The sequence below is a fragment of the Balaenoptera borealis genome (genome assembly GCF_965194805.1).
Source record: "Balaenoptera borealis genome assembly, chromosome: 5".
Lineage (NCBI taxonomy): Eukaryota > Metazoa > Chordata > Mammalia > Artiodactyla > Balaenopteridae > Balaenoptera > Balaenoptera borealis.
The window spans coordinates 75708119-75724245 of NC_138862.1; the positions used below are offsets into that span (position 1 = coordinate 75708119).

Here is a 16127-nt window from a genome sequence, read left to right on the forward strand (position 1 = left end):
TTACTTTTGTACCATTAAATGTCAGCTCAAGTGTCAGCACAGTGAAAAAGGCAAATAATGTATTAGTATTATGAAAGGAGTCATGACCTCACTGTCCTCTGAAAGTGTCTTACTTTCAGTGTCCACAGCCCACATTGAGAATCATCGGAACAGAGGAAAGTTTAAGCAGGGGGAGGGTGTGGGGGAGGGAGACAGCTTTGGCAAGAGATGGAAGAGCCAGGCGTTATATGATGGCAGCAGAGATGGAGAACAGGGAAGGAACAAGAAATGTTGCAGCGGTTATATAGATAAGATTTGGCAGTAGAAAGGCAAGTAAGACTTGAAACTTACTAAGGTTTTTCAGCCTGGGTGACTGAGTGGATGGCGGTGCCATTAACCGAGGTGATGACTGGGGGAAGAGGAGCCCTGGTTTATGATTGAAAACGATACTGCTTTCACCATGAGAGAAGAATCTGCATAATTCTCCCATTTGGAAAAGGATGGATTCTAGCACTGATGAAAATGAACAATGTACTGTTGGCTGGGTCCGTGCAGCAGCCTAAGATCTGGTTTTGTACTGATAACGAATAGTGGCTCTTGGAAGCTCAGCACATTCTCGATTGATGCATAAGACTCTTATATCTGTGCTTCCTGTAATAGTGTTTTCTCCTTCTGTTTCTAGGAATGGTGCAAAAGCTGGACCAAAAACTTCCAGTGGCCAATGAGTATCTATTGCTTTCTGGAGGAGTCCGGGAAGGCGTGGTAGACCTGGACTTAGATGAGCTTAATGTCTATGCCCGAGGGACCGACTATGATATGGACTTCACTCTTCTGGTGCCAGCCCTGAAGCTTCATGACCGTAATCAGCCTGTGACACTGGATATGCGCCATTCAGCCTTGTGCCACTCTTGGCTGAGCCTTCGGCTCTTTGACGAGGGGACGATCAGTAAGTGGAAAGACTGTTGCACCATCGTAGATCACATCAATGGTGCCACCAACTACTTCTTCTCCCCAACCAAAGTGGCTGACTGGTTCTATGACTCCATCAGCATTGTCCTATCAGAGATACAGAAGAAACCCCAGCGAGGGATGCCAAAGGTGGAAAAGGTAGAAAAGAATGGGACCATCATCTCCATCATTCTGGGTGTGGGGAGCAGTCGCATGTTGTACGATATTGTCCCGGTGGTCTCTTTCAAGGGTTGGCCGGCGGTGGCCCAGAGCTGGCTCATGGAGAACCACTTTTGGGATGGGAAGATCACTGAGGAAGAAGTCATCAGTGGGTTTTACCTGGTGCCTGCTTGCTCCTACAAGGGAAAGAAGGACAACGAGTGGCGGCTGTCCTTTGCCAGGAGTGAGGTGCAGTTGAAGAAGTGCATCTCCAGCAGCCTCATGCAGGCCTACCAGGCCTGCAAAGCCATCATCATTAAACTCCTGTCCCGGCCCAAGGCTATCAGCCCCTATCACCTGCGGAGCATGATGCTCTGGGCCTGCGACAGACTTCCTGCCAACTATTTGGCCCAAGAAGACTATGCAGCCCACTTTTTGCTGGGCCTCATCGATGACCTGCAACACTGTCTGGTCAACAAGATGTGTCCCAATTACTTCATCCCGCAGTGCAACATGCTGGAGCACCTGTCCGAGGAGACGGTCATGCTCCACGCGCGGAAGCTCTCCTCCGTCCGCTCAGACCCGGCGGAGCACTTGCGCACCGCCATCGAGCACGTCAAGGCAGCCAACCGGCTGACACTGGAGCTCCAGAGACGAGGGAGCACCACTAGCATCCCCTCCCCGCAGTCCGACGGAGGGGACCCCAACCAGCCCGATGACCGTCTGGCCAAAAAACTGCAGCAACTAGTGACTGAGAACCCGGGGAAGTCGATCTCCGTCTTCATTAACCCTGATGATGTGACAAGGCCCCATTTCAGAATTGATGATAAATTTTTCTGAGCGTTTTTGCTGCCTTTTTTTCCCCTCGGGTTCTAAAACTCTCATAATAGGTAGTGTGGTTTGTGATGCCGTCTTTCCGTTTTTTACATATCCAGCCTAGATTGGATCTGTTAAGAACACATTTTAAGTTTCCTGGTTCTGCAGGATGGTGCAGGCTCTGAAACAGTATATTACTATTTCATATTCTGCCTCTGATTTTGTTGTTTACTTTTTGTAGTTATTACACATTGTTTTGGTGTTTGGTTTTGTTTTTGTTTTTTTAAGGAGAACTTGAGCCATAGATGAAAATACCCATGAATTCTCTCACTTTTTTCTGTTTCATACTTTGTGCTTTCATACTTTTGTTCATGGGAGTGAGGAAACAAATCTCTTTCTCATGCTTCAGGATTCTCTTATTTTTTTGCTTTCCTTTTTTTGTCTTTATTTTTTTTAACGAGCGTTCATCACCACAGGTATTTGAAAATCATCTGAACCTGGGAACTACCTGGTACGTTAGTTGGATTTATTTCTTTCGACCAGTGGCCAGGGTATTTTCTCCCTCTCTGCCAAACAACGTAGACTTTGAAAGTGATAATGCTACAAATTGTGTTTGGAGCAACTTCATTGAATGTAATTGTCTTTAAATCAGAACTTTGGATGGTTTGGAAGGGTGTCTTTGACAACTTTCCAGATAGAATTAAGGTTTCCAAATGGTAGTTTTAGTGTGTGTAATTATTTGAAGCCTTATTTAAATCCTATTAAAGAATATACCATTATAATTGTTATTTGCACTAATGAGATTTTTGCCATTGTCGGAGTTCCAATGCGTGTATTTCAATATAAATTGACATCCACTGTTGAAATGCTATCATTTCTTCATTTAGCCCATTTGTCTTAATCAATAGAATGATTCTTTGTTTAGTTCTTTAATTGTGGGGTCCTGTTTTGCCCTCCTTGATATTCCTGGTTCCTATCTTACTGAGAAATTTTTAAAGCTTTATATCTGCTAAGTGACTTTATCTGAAGCTGGGGAAAGTACATACTTGATAAAGTAGTTGTCTTTGTATGTACAGTTGATCCTTGAACAACACGGCTTTAAACTGCATGGGTTCACTTATACACGGATTTTTTCCACTAAATGTGTTAGTTGAATATATGGATTTGGACCCGTGAATAGAAGGTCAACTGTAAAGTTATATATGTATATTCGACCTCACAGGGGTTGGTGCCGCTGACCCCCGCATTATTCATGGGTCAACTGTATTTCTTTTGACATTATAGAGGTAGGCTTTTTTGTAAAGTCTCTTCTACTGAGAGTTTTGAGGAAAACTGGAAGGAAAAATTAATATCAGTCCCCAAATAGAAGATACCATGCCTGTTCAAAAGCAGGTTTTTCTATAGAACAGGAACCAGGAGATAACTGTGGGTGGCAGCCATGGTGTAGAGGTGTCCTGTCTTCATGAATGAAATTACTTGCCAGGTTTAGGTGCTGCAAGGCATCGATCGGCTCCCTGTTTTGTTATGAACTCATGGCAAACTGTAGTGTTTGGGAGGTCAGGGGCCTGCCGATCTCTCAAAGGATGACCGTGATGTCTACTACTGGAAAGGTCAAGCAACATTTTGATTTTGATCTTGAATGTCCAGTCTCACGGGTTAGATTTTGGCCGATTGAAATTAGGCATATACGGTCTTGGTTTTTGCATGGGAATTATTGTAATGCTTATAAATGAAAATGAAATCATTCAACCATCTTAAGTCAAAACAAAAATAATAATAATAAAACAAACATACTGGCCTTGGAATCTTGTTGTTGTTTGTTAGTTTGTAATCTGGAAACTATTTTCTTATTAGTAATCCCAACAGTAATTTTCAGTAGATATAGCCCTGGGCTTGCTGTTGTCTTTCAGGCCAGATGTCTATGTAGCGAACAACCAGTATTCATTCTTCCCTTTCTCCAGTTTTCCTACTAGTATCTACCTATCCTCCATATAATCTGTGTCCTTCTTGGGAAATGACTTCATCCCCAGCTTCAGACATGCACCCTGATTGGTGTAGGCCAATCAAAATAACCATTTTCCTGGCCACAATCATTAGTTAGGCATTGGGCATACAATGTCAGCTGCTTCATTCAGGGACATGCTCAGGATTCTAGCTTGGGACGCTGGGGCAGCAGCATGCACCCTGGATATGGAAGAGGAAGTACTTGGGTTTGCTATCAGTACCGTAGACCTAGGGCTGGTAAGTCAGACATTGTTGAAGGTGAGTAGAAATGAGATGTAGTCTGATACCTTTTCTTGTCTGAAACATAAGCAAATCATTGACCTGCTAACCCTCTGTCCTTTTGAAGCCCAGAAGATTGGTTAAAATAATGTTTCAAGTACAATATAAAATGCCTCAAGGCAGCAGTCATCATTTTAATGTTACTTACATATACTTCTTTGGGTTGTGGGAATTCATAAGCTATAACTCAACAGGATTCTGGTGCTCTGATGGGACATGTTTTTACATATTTCAAGAGTAGATTATTCTGGACTGTATGGCTTTCTCATCTGGAATGGAAGATCCAAAGATGCAAGGAAAGGTTGGTTTCAGAGCGGATGGAGCCAAACGGGACCAGACATTTTCAAAATAAGAATGTCCCTGAAATTACTGTGCAAAGTTATTTCAGAGAACATGAGAGGCAGGTATATGTGGCTAATTTAACTTCCAGGTGGAGATGTGAGCAAACAGGGAGGAGGCTTTGGGGGCTCGTTGAAGAGCCCCTAGTGACTTCTTCACCAACCCCTTATAAACATACACACACACACACACACACACACTTGCTTTCACATCATGAATTGGAGGTTTCGTTAGGGTGTTTTGTTAACACTTCCTGGAAGGATTAAGCCCATTGGCTGGTTACAGCTAAGTGCTGATTATTTTGGATCAGATCATTACCTTGCTGAGAACAATTTCCTAACCTGGAGTTCAGCCTTGGACAGTATGGCCGGGAAGGAAAAGGAAGGCTGTGCTTAGCAGCAGCTGCTGGGTCAGGGAGCTTCCTGCTGCGCCATACCTCAGCGGTGGTCTTCGGGGAAGGGACTGAACTCCATCCTTATAAGCTCTCTCCAGAACCTCTTCCTTTGAGTCGCCCAAGGGACTGCTTGTGTGGCTATTCCACTTCCTATCTGGTCATTACTGGGGGTCAAGGAAAGACTCCCCATATTCTTATCTGCAGGTGAACCTTTTTACCATGAAATGGAGCACTAACTACTACCTATACTAAAGGAAGGGGATGGACATTATTTCCTGTTCCTGTTATTTTATTAATATCAGGTAAATATGTATATAGTTTTAAACTGATTGAATCGATGTAGTTAATGCCCCTCTCTGAGAAAAATAGCCAGTTTTGAAAATGTACCTCTTATGCTGTAATTTTCATTAGGTAAACAAAAAATGTATGATCTAAACCTTGTTTAGAATAAATATTCGCCAATGGAGAATTATTTGCAATATGTCTAAAGTTCTCTAAAGTTCTACCTTCTGTTAATTAACTGGAAAAATCTCTTTTTTTCGTTTTTTAAGAAAATACACATTATACATGGTAGAAATCAAGCTATAAAAATTTTAACTAATTCTGTTTCTTTCTCTATGCCCATTTTATAATGCTACCCTATTAGCAGTAAGTTCAAAAGCAGCATGTTTAATAAACTGGGGCATTTACCATATGGCACTGAACTCATACTAATGTAGTGTGACCCTGGCTTTCTAAGTGTGGGCTGGCAGTTTTCAATCCGCACTTGGGTCCTGACATTCATCAAACTTCAGGGAGTCCATATGCCTGGGTCTGTGTGGTTTAGGGTAATGAAGAAATTTCAGAAAACTCAAATATTAATCTCCCATATAAAAGCATTGATTTTCAAAGATCTTTAAAGACACATTTAGCCTTCATTTGGCATGGCAGCTGAGATGAAAATATTTGCATTTCTAGACCACATTCCCTCTCTTTTCAGGACGAATGGATTCTTAATGTGGCTTGGGAAGGGAAGGCACATTTTTCATCTGCCATCTTCTGTTCCACCAATTTATCACAGATGCTTAAGGGGGGTCTAAGTGTGGGTAGAAGCAAAACCTTGTTTCTTTGACTTTACATTCTTATCTGTAAAATGCAGAATTGAGGCTGTTCCCTGCCTTTCTGGCTTTCACAATCTAAGATTAATTACCTCTGTTTCCAAAATAATCTCAATTTTAGATTTATAAATCCATCTATTTACACACATAGAGTATTCATTTCTGCAGAATGTCATTTAAAAAAATCTTATTTATTGCACTGGCATATGTGGGGAGCCCAGCAAACATTTATTGAATACTTGCTGGTGCAGATCTTCTTGCTAGATGCTTTTACTCATGAACCTGTTTACGCCTCACAATAACTCTAAACATTTAAGGAAACCACAATTCAGACATTAGATAACTTGTTCAAAGTTCCAAAGACAATTAAGTGGTAGGGCAGGGCCAACATTTGAAACCATTTGTCAGTTTCCAAAATTAAGAACTTTTTGCTATGCCACTCTGCCTCTGATATTAGTATCTATTCTTATTATTTAGATTCAATTCTGTGCTTTATACAGGATCTTCATTTAGTTAAAAGGTAAACCATAAATAACAGAACCTGGCATAAACTTTTCTTCAGAGCTTTTCATCAGCAGAGTAGATGGATCATTTAGAGAAAGTTAATTTTCTGTCACTGACAGATCCTGGGAGAAGAGAGATGACCACTGTGGGAAAGTTTCCGGCTGGGATAGGAAATGGACCAAATATGAAGTAGCAGTATCACCTATGAAGTATTCTTGCCAGTAGTGAGTTTATTCAAATTTTTGTTACACCTTCTACTTCATACAGAATTCAGAAACTAGACAAACAACTAGCACCACAAGGAAATAAACAAATCTAGGAGGCAGGTCATCTTGTAGACAACTGGTCTGGACTTTTCAACAATTAATACCATGGTACAAAAAGAGTGGGGAGGAGGTGTTTTAGAGTTACATAATGAGCAAATGCTATCCATGATCCTTCAGAGGATACTTATTTGAACAAACCAGCTATAAAAAAATTTTTTGGAGCAATTTGGGATTTTTTTTTTTTTAAACCATTCCTAATGAGCTTTTTTTTTTAATTTAATTTTTGGCTGTGTTGGGTCTTCGTTTCTGTGCGAGGGCTTTCTCCAGGTGCGGTGAGCGGGGGCCACTTTTCATCGCGATGCGCGGGCCTTTCACTATCGCGGCCTCTTTTGTTGCGGAGCACAGGCTCCAGACGCGCAAGCTCAGTGATTGTGGCTCACGGGTCCAGCTGCTCCGCGGCATGTGGGATCTTCCCAGACCAGGACTTGAACCTGTGTCCCCTGCATCGGCAGGGAGACTCTCAACCACTGCGCCACCAGGGAAGCCCCAATTTGGGATTTTTGAGTATGGTATTAAAGAATTACTAATAAGTTTTGTCAGGTATGATAATGGTATTGTGATTATATAAGAAAATATCCTTATTTAAAGACGCATGCTGAAGTATTAGGAAGTGAAATATGTCTGTAACTTATGTTAAAATATTTCAACAAAAAATTAAAGCAAATACGGCAAAATGCTAAAGAAATTTATTTTAATCCCTGAGCTCAAAGGAATGGGCAGTAGGAGAACTACTACTATTAGCAAAACACTACTCATTTTTCAAGATGTGGGGAGAGAGGTATTGTCTTTGAAAGAAAAAAAATGTGCAGTTGGGAACTTAGTTACATTTAAAAATTAACTACTAATGATAGGTAACCAACAACTGTAATAGATCTTTCAGAGGCATTGATGTAAAAGTGAAATACATGTAAATAGAACAGCTTGTATTTTTAGAACTGTATTTTTTTAATTTAGGTTTTTTTGTAATGTGATGGTATTTAAAAAATTTTCTGGTCATTGGTTAAAACTTTGACTAAACCTCTATAAAATCTTACCATTTACATTTTATAAACCTATACATTTATTAGTTACATTCATAAATCTTTTCATAGAAATCACACTCTTAAACCAGGTTTTGTAAAACCAGCTATCAGTAAATTAAAGACATGATTTTAGTGATGACTTAAGGGCTGGCCCCAAGGGGCAAGATGGCATTTCTTGATTTTGACTGTCAAAGCTATCTTGAAATAAACAGGTTCGTTTGTGATCCTTGCTTCTTCCAGCCTCAACACAGGCTGTGCTTGGAAGACTGAAGCAAATATCTGTCATCATGAGCCAAGCTCTTCCTTATTTATGGGAATGAATAAATGCAAAGAAGCTTTCCATTTCATGTAATAATAAGAATTCTTAAAAACAAAATAAAACACTTGGTTCACAACCAGGGCAACTTCGCGAGTGAAATCTGAAATTCGCCCCTGTACACAGAGGGCAAGAGGCTGAAGAAAGGGCCAGACGACTCCAGGTTGGTAGGTGGCAGACTTAATAAGCAAGAGAACTTATATTTGAGGGTAGGCTTGTCTTGGGTGGCTGCAGGAGGAGTAGATCTCCGTACCTGCCCCCCAGAATCTTTAAGTTTCCATTGAGGCCTTCACAGGGTTCAGTCAGTATCCAGTCCAGATGGTCTCAGCAACACTTTACTCTCTCAAGGCTGCATCCTTGCTCCTAGTGTGGGAATGGTGGGCGGAGCATACATTACCTGGACGAGAGGAGGGGTGAAGAGCCTCCGACTGCCAGGGTCCAGCTCTTGGGTCAGCTGGAGGATTCATCCTCTTGATAATCTCCTCCAGAAAACACACCAGATCTTCTACGGTGATTGGCAGGTACTTTCTATAATGCTTATTGAAATTCACCAAATGACTGTCCTCTTCCCTTTTCTAGGTCTTGTTTGCTCTTGTCATTTATAAATTGAGGAGTGAGATTTGTGACCTCTAAGGACCCCTCCATGAAGAGTTGTTGGCTGTAGAGGGAGAATAAACACAAAGATAGGAGCTGGACCCGAGGGAAGATTAATTGATGACACTTTATGACAGGTAGATGGAATTTGCAGACCCCGGCGGGCACTCCAAATGAACTGAGGTGGATGGACATTTGGGGCAGTGCTCCGATAGGCTAGGTTAATGAGAAGACATCGCTTTTGCTTATCCCATCCTTCCCCTCCTCCCCTTCCCCCTCCCCTCCCCCTTGTTTTAAAAATTTCACTCCAGGGTGGCATCATTGTTCTGAAAGTTCCCCAAGGCCAGTCTCGTGCTCATAGGTACAAATCTCTCTGTGCCCTCCACACAGCTGTGTTTGTGACATTTTATAAAGCTATTGCTTACAAAAGGATTTTACTGGAAAGTTGAAACTGTTTTTGCTCTCAAGTTGCTAAATATAGCATTGACCCTGGCTAACTCACACATCAGTTTTGTTCGGCTTCTTTATACAAGAATTCTAAGAGGAAAAAAGCCGTTTGGGGGTTTGTGTGACATGAAGGTAGATTGTGTGTATAATCCACTTAAATGTGATCTCTGACTACTATGTGTTCACCTCATGGTAGAAACCTTTGGGGCAATGTCTTCCATCATAATCCTGCGACTCTGACAAGATCACAGCATGACTCCAGCCTCATACTGACCTTCCAGTCATTTTGTGTTTTTCTATGCTGATAGTGTGGGAAAGAATCATAACAGAAGTATAGCAGAGAGCCCAGGAATGGTTTCCTTATCTTCACAGTAAAGGTCCTGGCCTACATCTCTGGCCTTTGGCATTGGCCGCTTCATTTTCCAAACGTTCGATGCCCAGACTCAATCCTCTTTCGATTGTTTTTAACACCAGCTACGTAGAACGTTGAAAGGTCCCAGGTCATTACATGAAATTCCCTGTGTTCTACCTCCCACTTTTAAATATCCTGCAGTCTTCTGATAAACACAAAACCTCATACTGCAACCTCTCCTTGTGAGATTCTCTTAGACATCCCTTTTCTACTTTCCTATTATTTGTTAGAGAATCACTACCTTCTAAGTATTCCCACCCGCCAGCCAAAAATATTTTGACAAGCTTTCTGAGGTATGTATTACAAAAATTATAGGTATTAGGGGGGGTTAAAACTAAATTTACAGGCTATGCTTTTTCAGACTACACATTCTCCTAATTCCAAAATCCCAGTATGCAACAACACTCCCCCCCATTAAGAATCATTTATTTACATAGAAGGGCAAGTGGGTGTTAAAGGACTTTAAAAATTTTTTTCCTGTCTAAATTGATCTCACAGAAGTACCTGTCTCACTAGAAAGAAGGATTCATAATGAAATGTCTCTATAGCTAGTTGATCCACAGATTTTGTTCGTCTTGAATTTCCATGGTGGCGAGGGGCCTCATGGAGTTTTTAGGAGGTGAATGTGGTAGTGGGGGGAATCAGCCCTAGTTGCTCAGATATAAACACACACACATATATTAGCATAGTATAATATTAGGTTAGTTCAACATAATAGGAACCTTTGTTCTGCACCTGTCTTTCAGGGTGTTTAATGAATGAACACAGCTTCAGTTAGTGATCTACCACTATCTAGCCTTCTGACTTTATTCTAGTTACTTTCACTTTCTACTTCAGTTTTCCTGATTGTTATTTGAGTGTAATTTGAGTGGGTTGGTTCTCAATGTCCACCTTAGGGATGGACTGGCCGTTGGGCTCTGGATCCCTCACCTTGACTCAATGGAGCATCTCTATTTTTATCTGCCTTCCATGTTAGAATTTCCCATAGGAAGTTATTTGAAGAAAAGTTGCCACTGTCTTGAATATTAAAAAGCACATGATGCACTTATCTCTGAAGGTCCTTCTAGATTGTTGAAGGGTCAGTCGTTCTAGAAAGCAAGTGTTAAACAAATGTGTTGGGAAGAATGGATAATATTTCAATACTTCATTATCCATTTAACACTTACTGAGCACCTCAAAGAGGGGGGCCAGTTTCCAGCCTCATGAACGTATTAGTCTAGTGAAGTGGGGGTGAATGGGAGGGGAGAACATCAGCCCTAGATTCGCAGATATAAAAAATAAGTCAGATGAAAATGTCATAATTTAGAAGATGAAAACAAATACTGAGAACTATTTTTATATATCTCAGCCCACATTGGCACAGAAAATTACAGTTTCTCAACCTTGGTACTATTGACATTTTGAGCCAGATAATTCTTTGTTGTGGACGGCTGCCCTGTGCATTGCAGGGTGCCTAACAGCATCCTTGGGTTCTATTCACTCTATGCCGATAGCATCCTGCACCTCCTAGTTGCCACAAACAAAAATGTCTTCAGGTAGTGCTAAGTGTCCCCTGGGGAGCAAAACTTCCTCTAGCTGAGAGCCACTGCAGGAAATAAGTCTACCTTACCTTTTATTTTCTGGGAGTAGAGACAATTTCAGGTTTATTTCTATGACTAGCCAAAAGTAAATAAATACCTAGGAAATGTTAATTCAATTAAATTTGTAAGAGCAAAGTGTGGATGAGTCTTTCCATAGTCCTTCATTTATTACTTTTGTGTTTGCAACTAAAAATACCTGCTCAAGCAGTTATTCAACCAACATTTTCCAGTGTTTCAAGTATGCCAGCAGGGGCTGTGGATTGTACTCTAAGATGTAACTTTTTCCCTCAAGAAATGTACAGCGTATATGGGGAGATATTGATTGTGTAGGTGGATATATACTAAGCAAGAAAACATCAATACACAAAGGGTCAAATGAAAGACCAGATAATAGTTATTACAGGAGTTGAGCTTAGGGAGAAATCTTGGGCTGGGATGTTTAGGGAAGCCTTTGAAGGTTAAGAGGATTTATAAAATTCTGAGGATGGTTGGGAAAGTGTTGTAGAGGGAGAATTACTTGAGTTGTATGAGCTGTTTGTATATTTTGGAAATTACGCCCTTGTCAGTTAAAGCCGGAGGTATGGCGGGGCCACATATGGGAATAAAAGATAAGAAACACAGATAGTTCCATTCTTTCACACACTGAGGTCTGGAAAATACTCCTGGAACTGTAGTTTGAACTTGGGAAATATATCTGCTGCAAATTTGTGTGGAAATGGCATTTCATTTCTTGTTTTATCTTTGGCCAACATGGGAAGTGTATAAAGCAGTTTGAATGTACTTGAGATTCAAATATTAGTTGTCAATGAAATGACTTTAGTATTGAATAAGTTTCACACATTAGCACTGTTTTGCCCTGTTATTTTTGGTTGAATTCATTAGGAAACATTATCAAATTTGTAGTAACAGCTTATTTCCAAAGCCATTAAAAGTTTAACAATAGCCAATGAGGGCAGTTCTTATTCAAAAAAATTTCAATCTCAGCCCTGTGCCCATAAAAGTCACCAAAAAAGTTTACTAGTGTCAGGTTGTTAACGTTCTATATGGTTGGGTAATTAAAGCTATTCAACTATTTCTGAACAAAAATTATCAGAATTGCCAGTGATTAAGTCTATAAGAGCACATAAAGTTCACCATTGATGCCACTGTGTTCATAACACACGATCGATTCAAATGTCATCCTCAAAGTCCCTGTTGATGAATCGTACAATGAACAATAAAGGGTTTAAACATTACATTTTTCACAAGTTTTGCAAATTTGTCAATCTAAGCTTTTGTTCTGCTCCACATGTATTTATGCCACCATCAGTTGTAATACATGTTGGCAGATTCCACACTTCAGGTTGTACAGAATTAGTGTTTTTCTTAACTTTGAAAATGTTCTCACCTGTAATTCTTCAGTCACATCAAACTCTGCATTGATTCCTCAAACAAACAACAACTCAGCAGTATTGATAAACCTATGAACACATCAAGAGCCAAGGAAAACCACTCAAAATCCTTTTCTTATTTTTGACTGTTGGCTTTGCTCCCAATGTCATTTTCTCTTCTGTTATGATTATCCCTCCCATGTTTTTTTTTTAAATTTTCTCTAACATTGAAATTCCACATTAGAATAGGTTTTGGTTTGACCACTCTGAGAAATATTTACCAGTTCCCTGGAGTTTTACTTCAGCTTATATATTCAATACTTTTTTTTTTTAATTTTAGAAAACTTTCTTAAGATATAGTTTTAAATATTTATTTTTGTTTTGATTTTTCTTCTTCTGATATTCATTAGTATCCATATTCCATTTCCCTGTTGGTCTTCCATATCTGTCATTGTCTTAAAATCTTTTTGTTTCTAATTTTTAAAATTTAATTTCTTAACCATTTTTCATTTTCTTTGCTCTGCTTTCTGTGTCTATCTATTCTTATCTTCCTTCTAATTTACTCTTTTCTTTTTTTGAAACAATGTCAAATTTACAGAAAATTTGAAAGTACAACACAAAGACATTTTCCCTTGAAACTTTTGAGAGTAAAATGTAGATATGATGCCCCATCACCACCAAATGCTTATGTGCATTTCCTACTAACAAGGAAATTTTTCCACATAACTACAACTGTCAAATTTAGAGAATTGACATTGATATATTGTTACTATTTAATATTCAGCCTCAATTCAAGTTGGACCAATATCTCTAGCAATGTCCTTTACAGCAAAGAGGATCCAGCTCAGATTCTTACATTGCATTTAATTGTCACATTTCTTTAGTCTTCTTAGCTATCTACAACCATTTCTCAGTCTTTTCTTAGTTTTTAGGGCCTTGATGCTTTTGAAGATTACAAGGTAGTTAATTTAGACAAGTCAGTTTAGACTTGTCAGTTTTTCCTACATGTTTATAATTCATTTTTGCATCATTGACTGTAAAAGCAAACTCTGTGCTGTTGTGTATCTATATATCTATATATCTATATCTATATCTATATCTATCTATATATATATATATCACGTGTTCTTTATCCATTCATCTGTTGATGGACACATAGGTTGCTTCCATGTCTTGGCTATTGTAAACAGTGTTACTATGAACATTGGGGTACATGTATCTTTTCAAATTAGAGTTTTCATCTTTTCCACATATATGCCCAGGAGTGGGATTGCTGTATCCTTTTTTTAGTTTTTTAAGGAACCTACCTACTGTTTTTCATAGTAGCTGCACAAGTTTACATTCCCACAGTGTAGGAGGGTTCCCTTTTCTCCACACCCTCTCCAGCATTTATTATTTGTAGATTTTTTGATGATAGCCATTCTGACTGGTGTGAGATGATACCTCATTTTGGTTTTGGTTTGCATTTCTCTAATAATTAGCGATGTTGAACATGTTTTCATGTGCCTGTTGGCCATCTGTATGTCTTCTTTGGAGAAAAGGCGTATTTAGGTCTTTTGCCAATTTTTTGATTTTTTTTTTTCAATTGAGTTGTACGAGCTATTTGTATATTTTGGAAATTAAGCCCTTGTCAGTTGCATCATTTGCAAATATTTTCTCCCATTCCATATGTTGTCTTTTTGTTTTGTTTATGGTTTCCTTTGCTGTTACACTGAGTTCGCAATGCATCCCATTACATGGTATATTATTTAGATTTTCCTATTACTGGTAATGTTAACTTGGCTACTTGATTACAATGTTGTCTTCCAGGTTCCTCTACTAATTTTTTCTCAAAAGTATTTTGTAAAGAGTTACTTTCAAACTATGTAAATATTCTATTCCTCAACATGTTATTACTTAGTTCATTTATTTAAATTAGGATGGACTTGTGGATTTTTAAGGTCTTATAATCCATTATTATCATTGTTTATTGTAATGTTCAAATTGTCCCAGATTTGGCTAGTGGGAATCCCTTAAAGATGGCTTCTGTGTCCTCTTGAATTGACCCTATTACTTCTTTATTTTCATGCACAACAAGATATTCCAGACTTATTTTGTACTTTCCCTGCCCTAGGCCTGGAATTATTCATTTTTCCAAGGAACTCTGGTTTCTTTTAGTAGAAAATGGTATTTAAAAACCAAGATCTGGGTTCTGAGTGTGGTAATTGCTACTGGTATGTCACTTCTCCCAGGCCCTCCCAGTGGGGACATGAAGCAAGAACCAAGAGATCTCTGGGAATAATTAAGAAAGAAAAAAAAAACCCTCCTTTTAAACAATTTGGTTCAAAACTATTAGATGAAGCCAAACATGGTAGAGATTCACATGACGTATGTGTGTTTGTGTGTGTGTGGTGCATATTAGCTTGAAGAACTAATTTCTGAGATTCTCTATTTCTGATTTGTGCTTTTCTCTCAAAGGTGCAATAATTTTCTTAATGTGTTTTAGTTCATTTTGTAATCTCAGTTTTCATCTGCTTTGTCAGCCATTTTTCTGTGTTCTCATAGTCAGAATATTATGAGGTTCATTTTAATATTTTTTCTTATAATTTGTAATTTATGGGGTTAAATTGTATACTTTGTGTTACCCATGTTTAAATAAGGTGTTTTTCTGGGCTATTAGGAGTTTCCTGCTGAATGGGAAGGATGGAGTCGGATATATTTCCTAGCTGCTCTGTTACTACCATAGAAAACTTAAAATATGGCCTCTCTTTGTAGTCTGGTTGGATTCAGTAACATCGGATTCAAGAGCCAAGTTGGATTCAATAACATTTTCTGCCTCTAGCCCTGTGTGCTCCAGCTTCCACCCTACAGGCCTTGCTGCCAGGTTGGTGCTCTCCGCTTTAGACTGTGTTTTGCTGTTGCACTACTTTCTGGGATCTGCTTCCTCAGTGCCTTTTTTCTTTTAGTCTTTGTTGTCCTTGCTCTGCTCAATTTGGTATCTTTACAATATTTTCTCTCAAGATAGAGCTTTGTCCTTCTGGAAAATAATTCTTGGTGGTTATTTCTGAGATTCTCAAAGGCCCAGACAGCCTTAGCACTTTTTCATCCATATGACTTTTGCTGCTGCTGCTGCTGCTGCTGCTGTTGTTGTAGTTACCAAAACTTGGACCTCATGAAAGTCTTTCCCTTTTGCTGTTTATCAAGTCCATACTGGTTTTCCATCAGGATGGTGTTTCCCTTCTTGTGGATGAGCACTTATTGGTAATTTTTTAGTTTTGATATCTTTTAGGATACAGTAGTGAACTTCCACCACACAACAGTTATTTCATGCAGATCCTACTGCTATTGATGGTTTGGCCACAGATGCTTTTGGGGGGATCTTGCTGAAAATGTTGTCCATGTCTTTTCCTCTCCTATACTGGTGGATGTATTTTCTTTCCAGGAAATTTTGGTAAAATTAAAAACTACACATGTGGTGCCAACCCACAGCAAGTGCCTTGGATTCTGAATGAGGTAAATTCTTCCTTGGCTAGTTATCTGCAACAGGAGGATAGTGTGGAAA

The 16127-nt window shown here is 39.3% G+C and overlaps 1 protein-coding gene across 2 annotated transcripts in view; it reads left to right on the forward strand.

Annotated features, from left to right (window-relative positions):
- Positions 1–12451, forward strand: part of MB21D2 (Mab-21 domain containing 2) — a 113205-nt gene extending 100754 nt beyond the window's left edge. For both annotated transcript variants that reach the window (XM_082393030.1, XM_082393031.1), the window contains one exon: positions 662–12451. In XM_082393030.1, coding sequence (XP_082249156.1) covers positions 662–1926 — 1265 coding nt within the window. In that variant the 3' untranslated portion in view covers positions 1927–12451. The remainder of the gene's footprint in view (positions 1–661) is intronic.
- The last annotated feature ends 3676 nt before the right edge of the window (positions 12452–16127 follow it).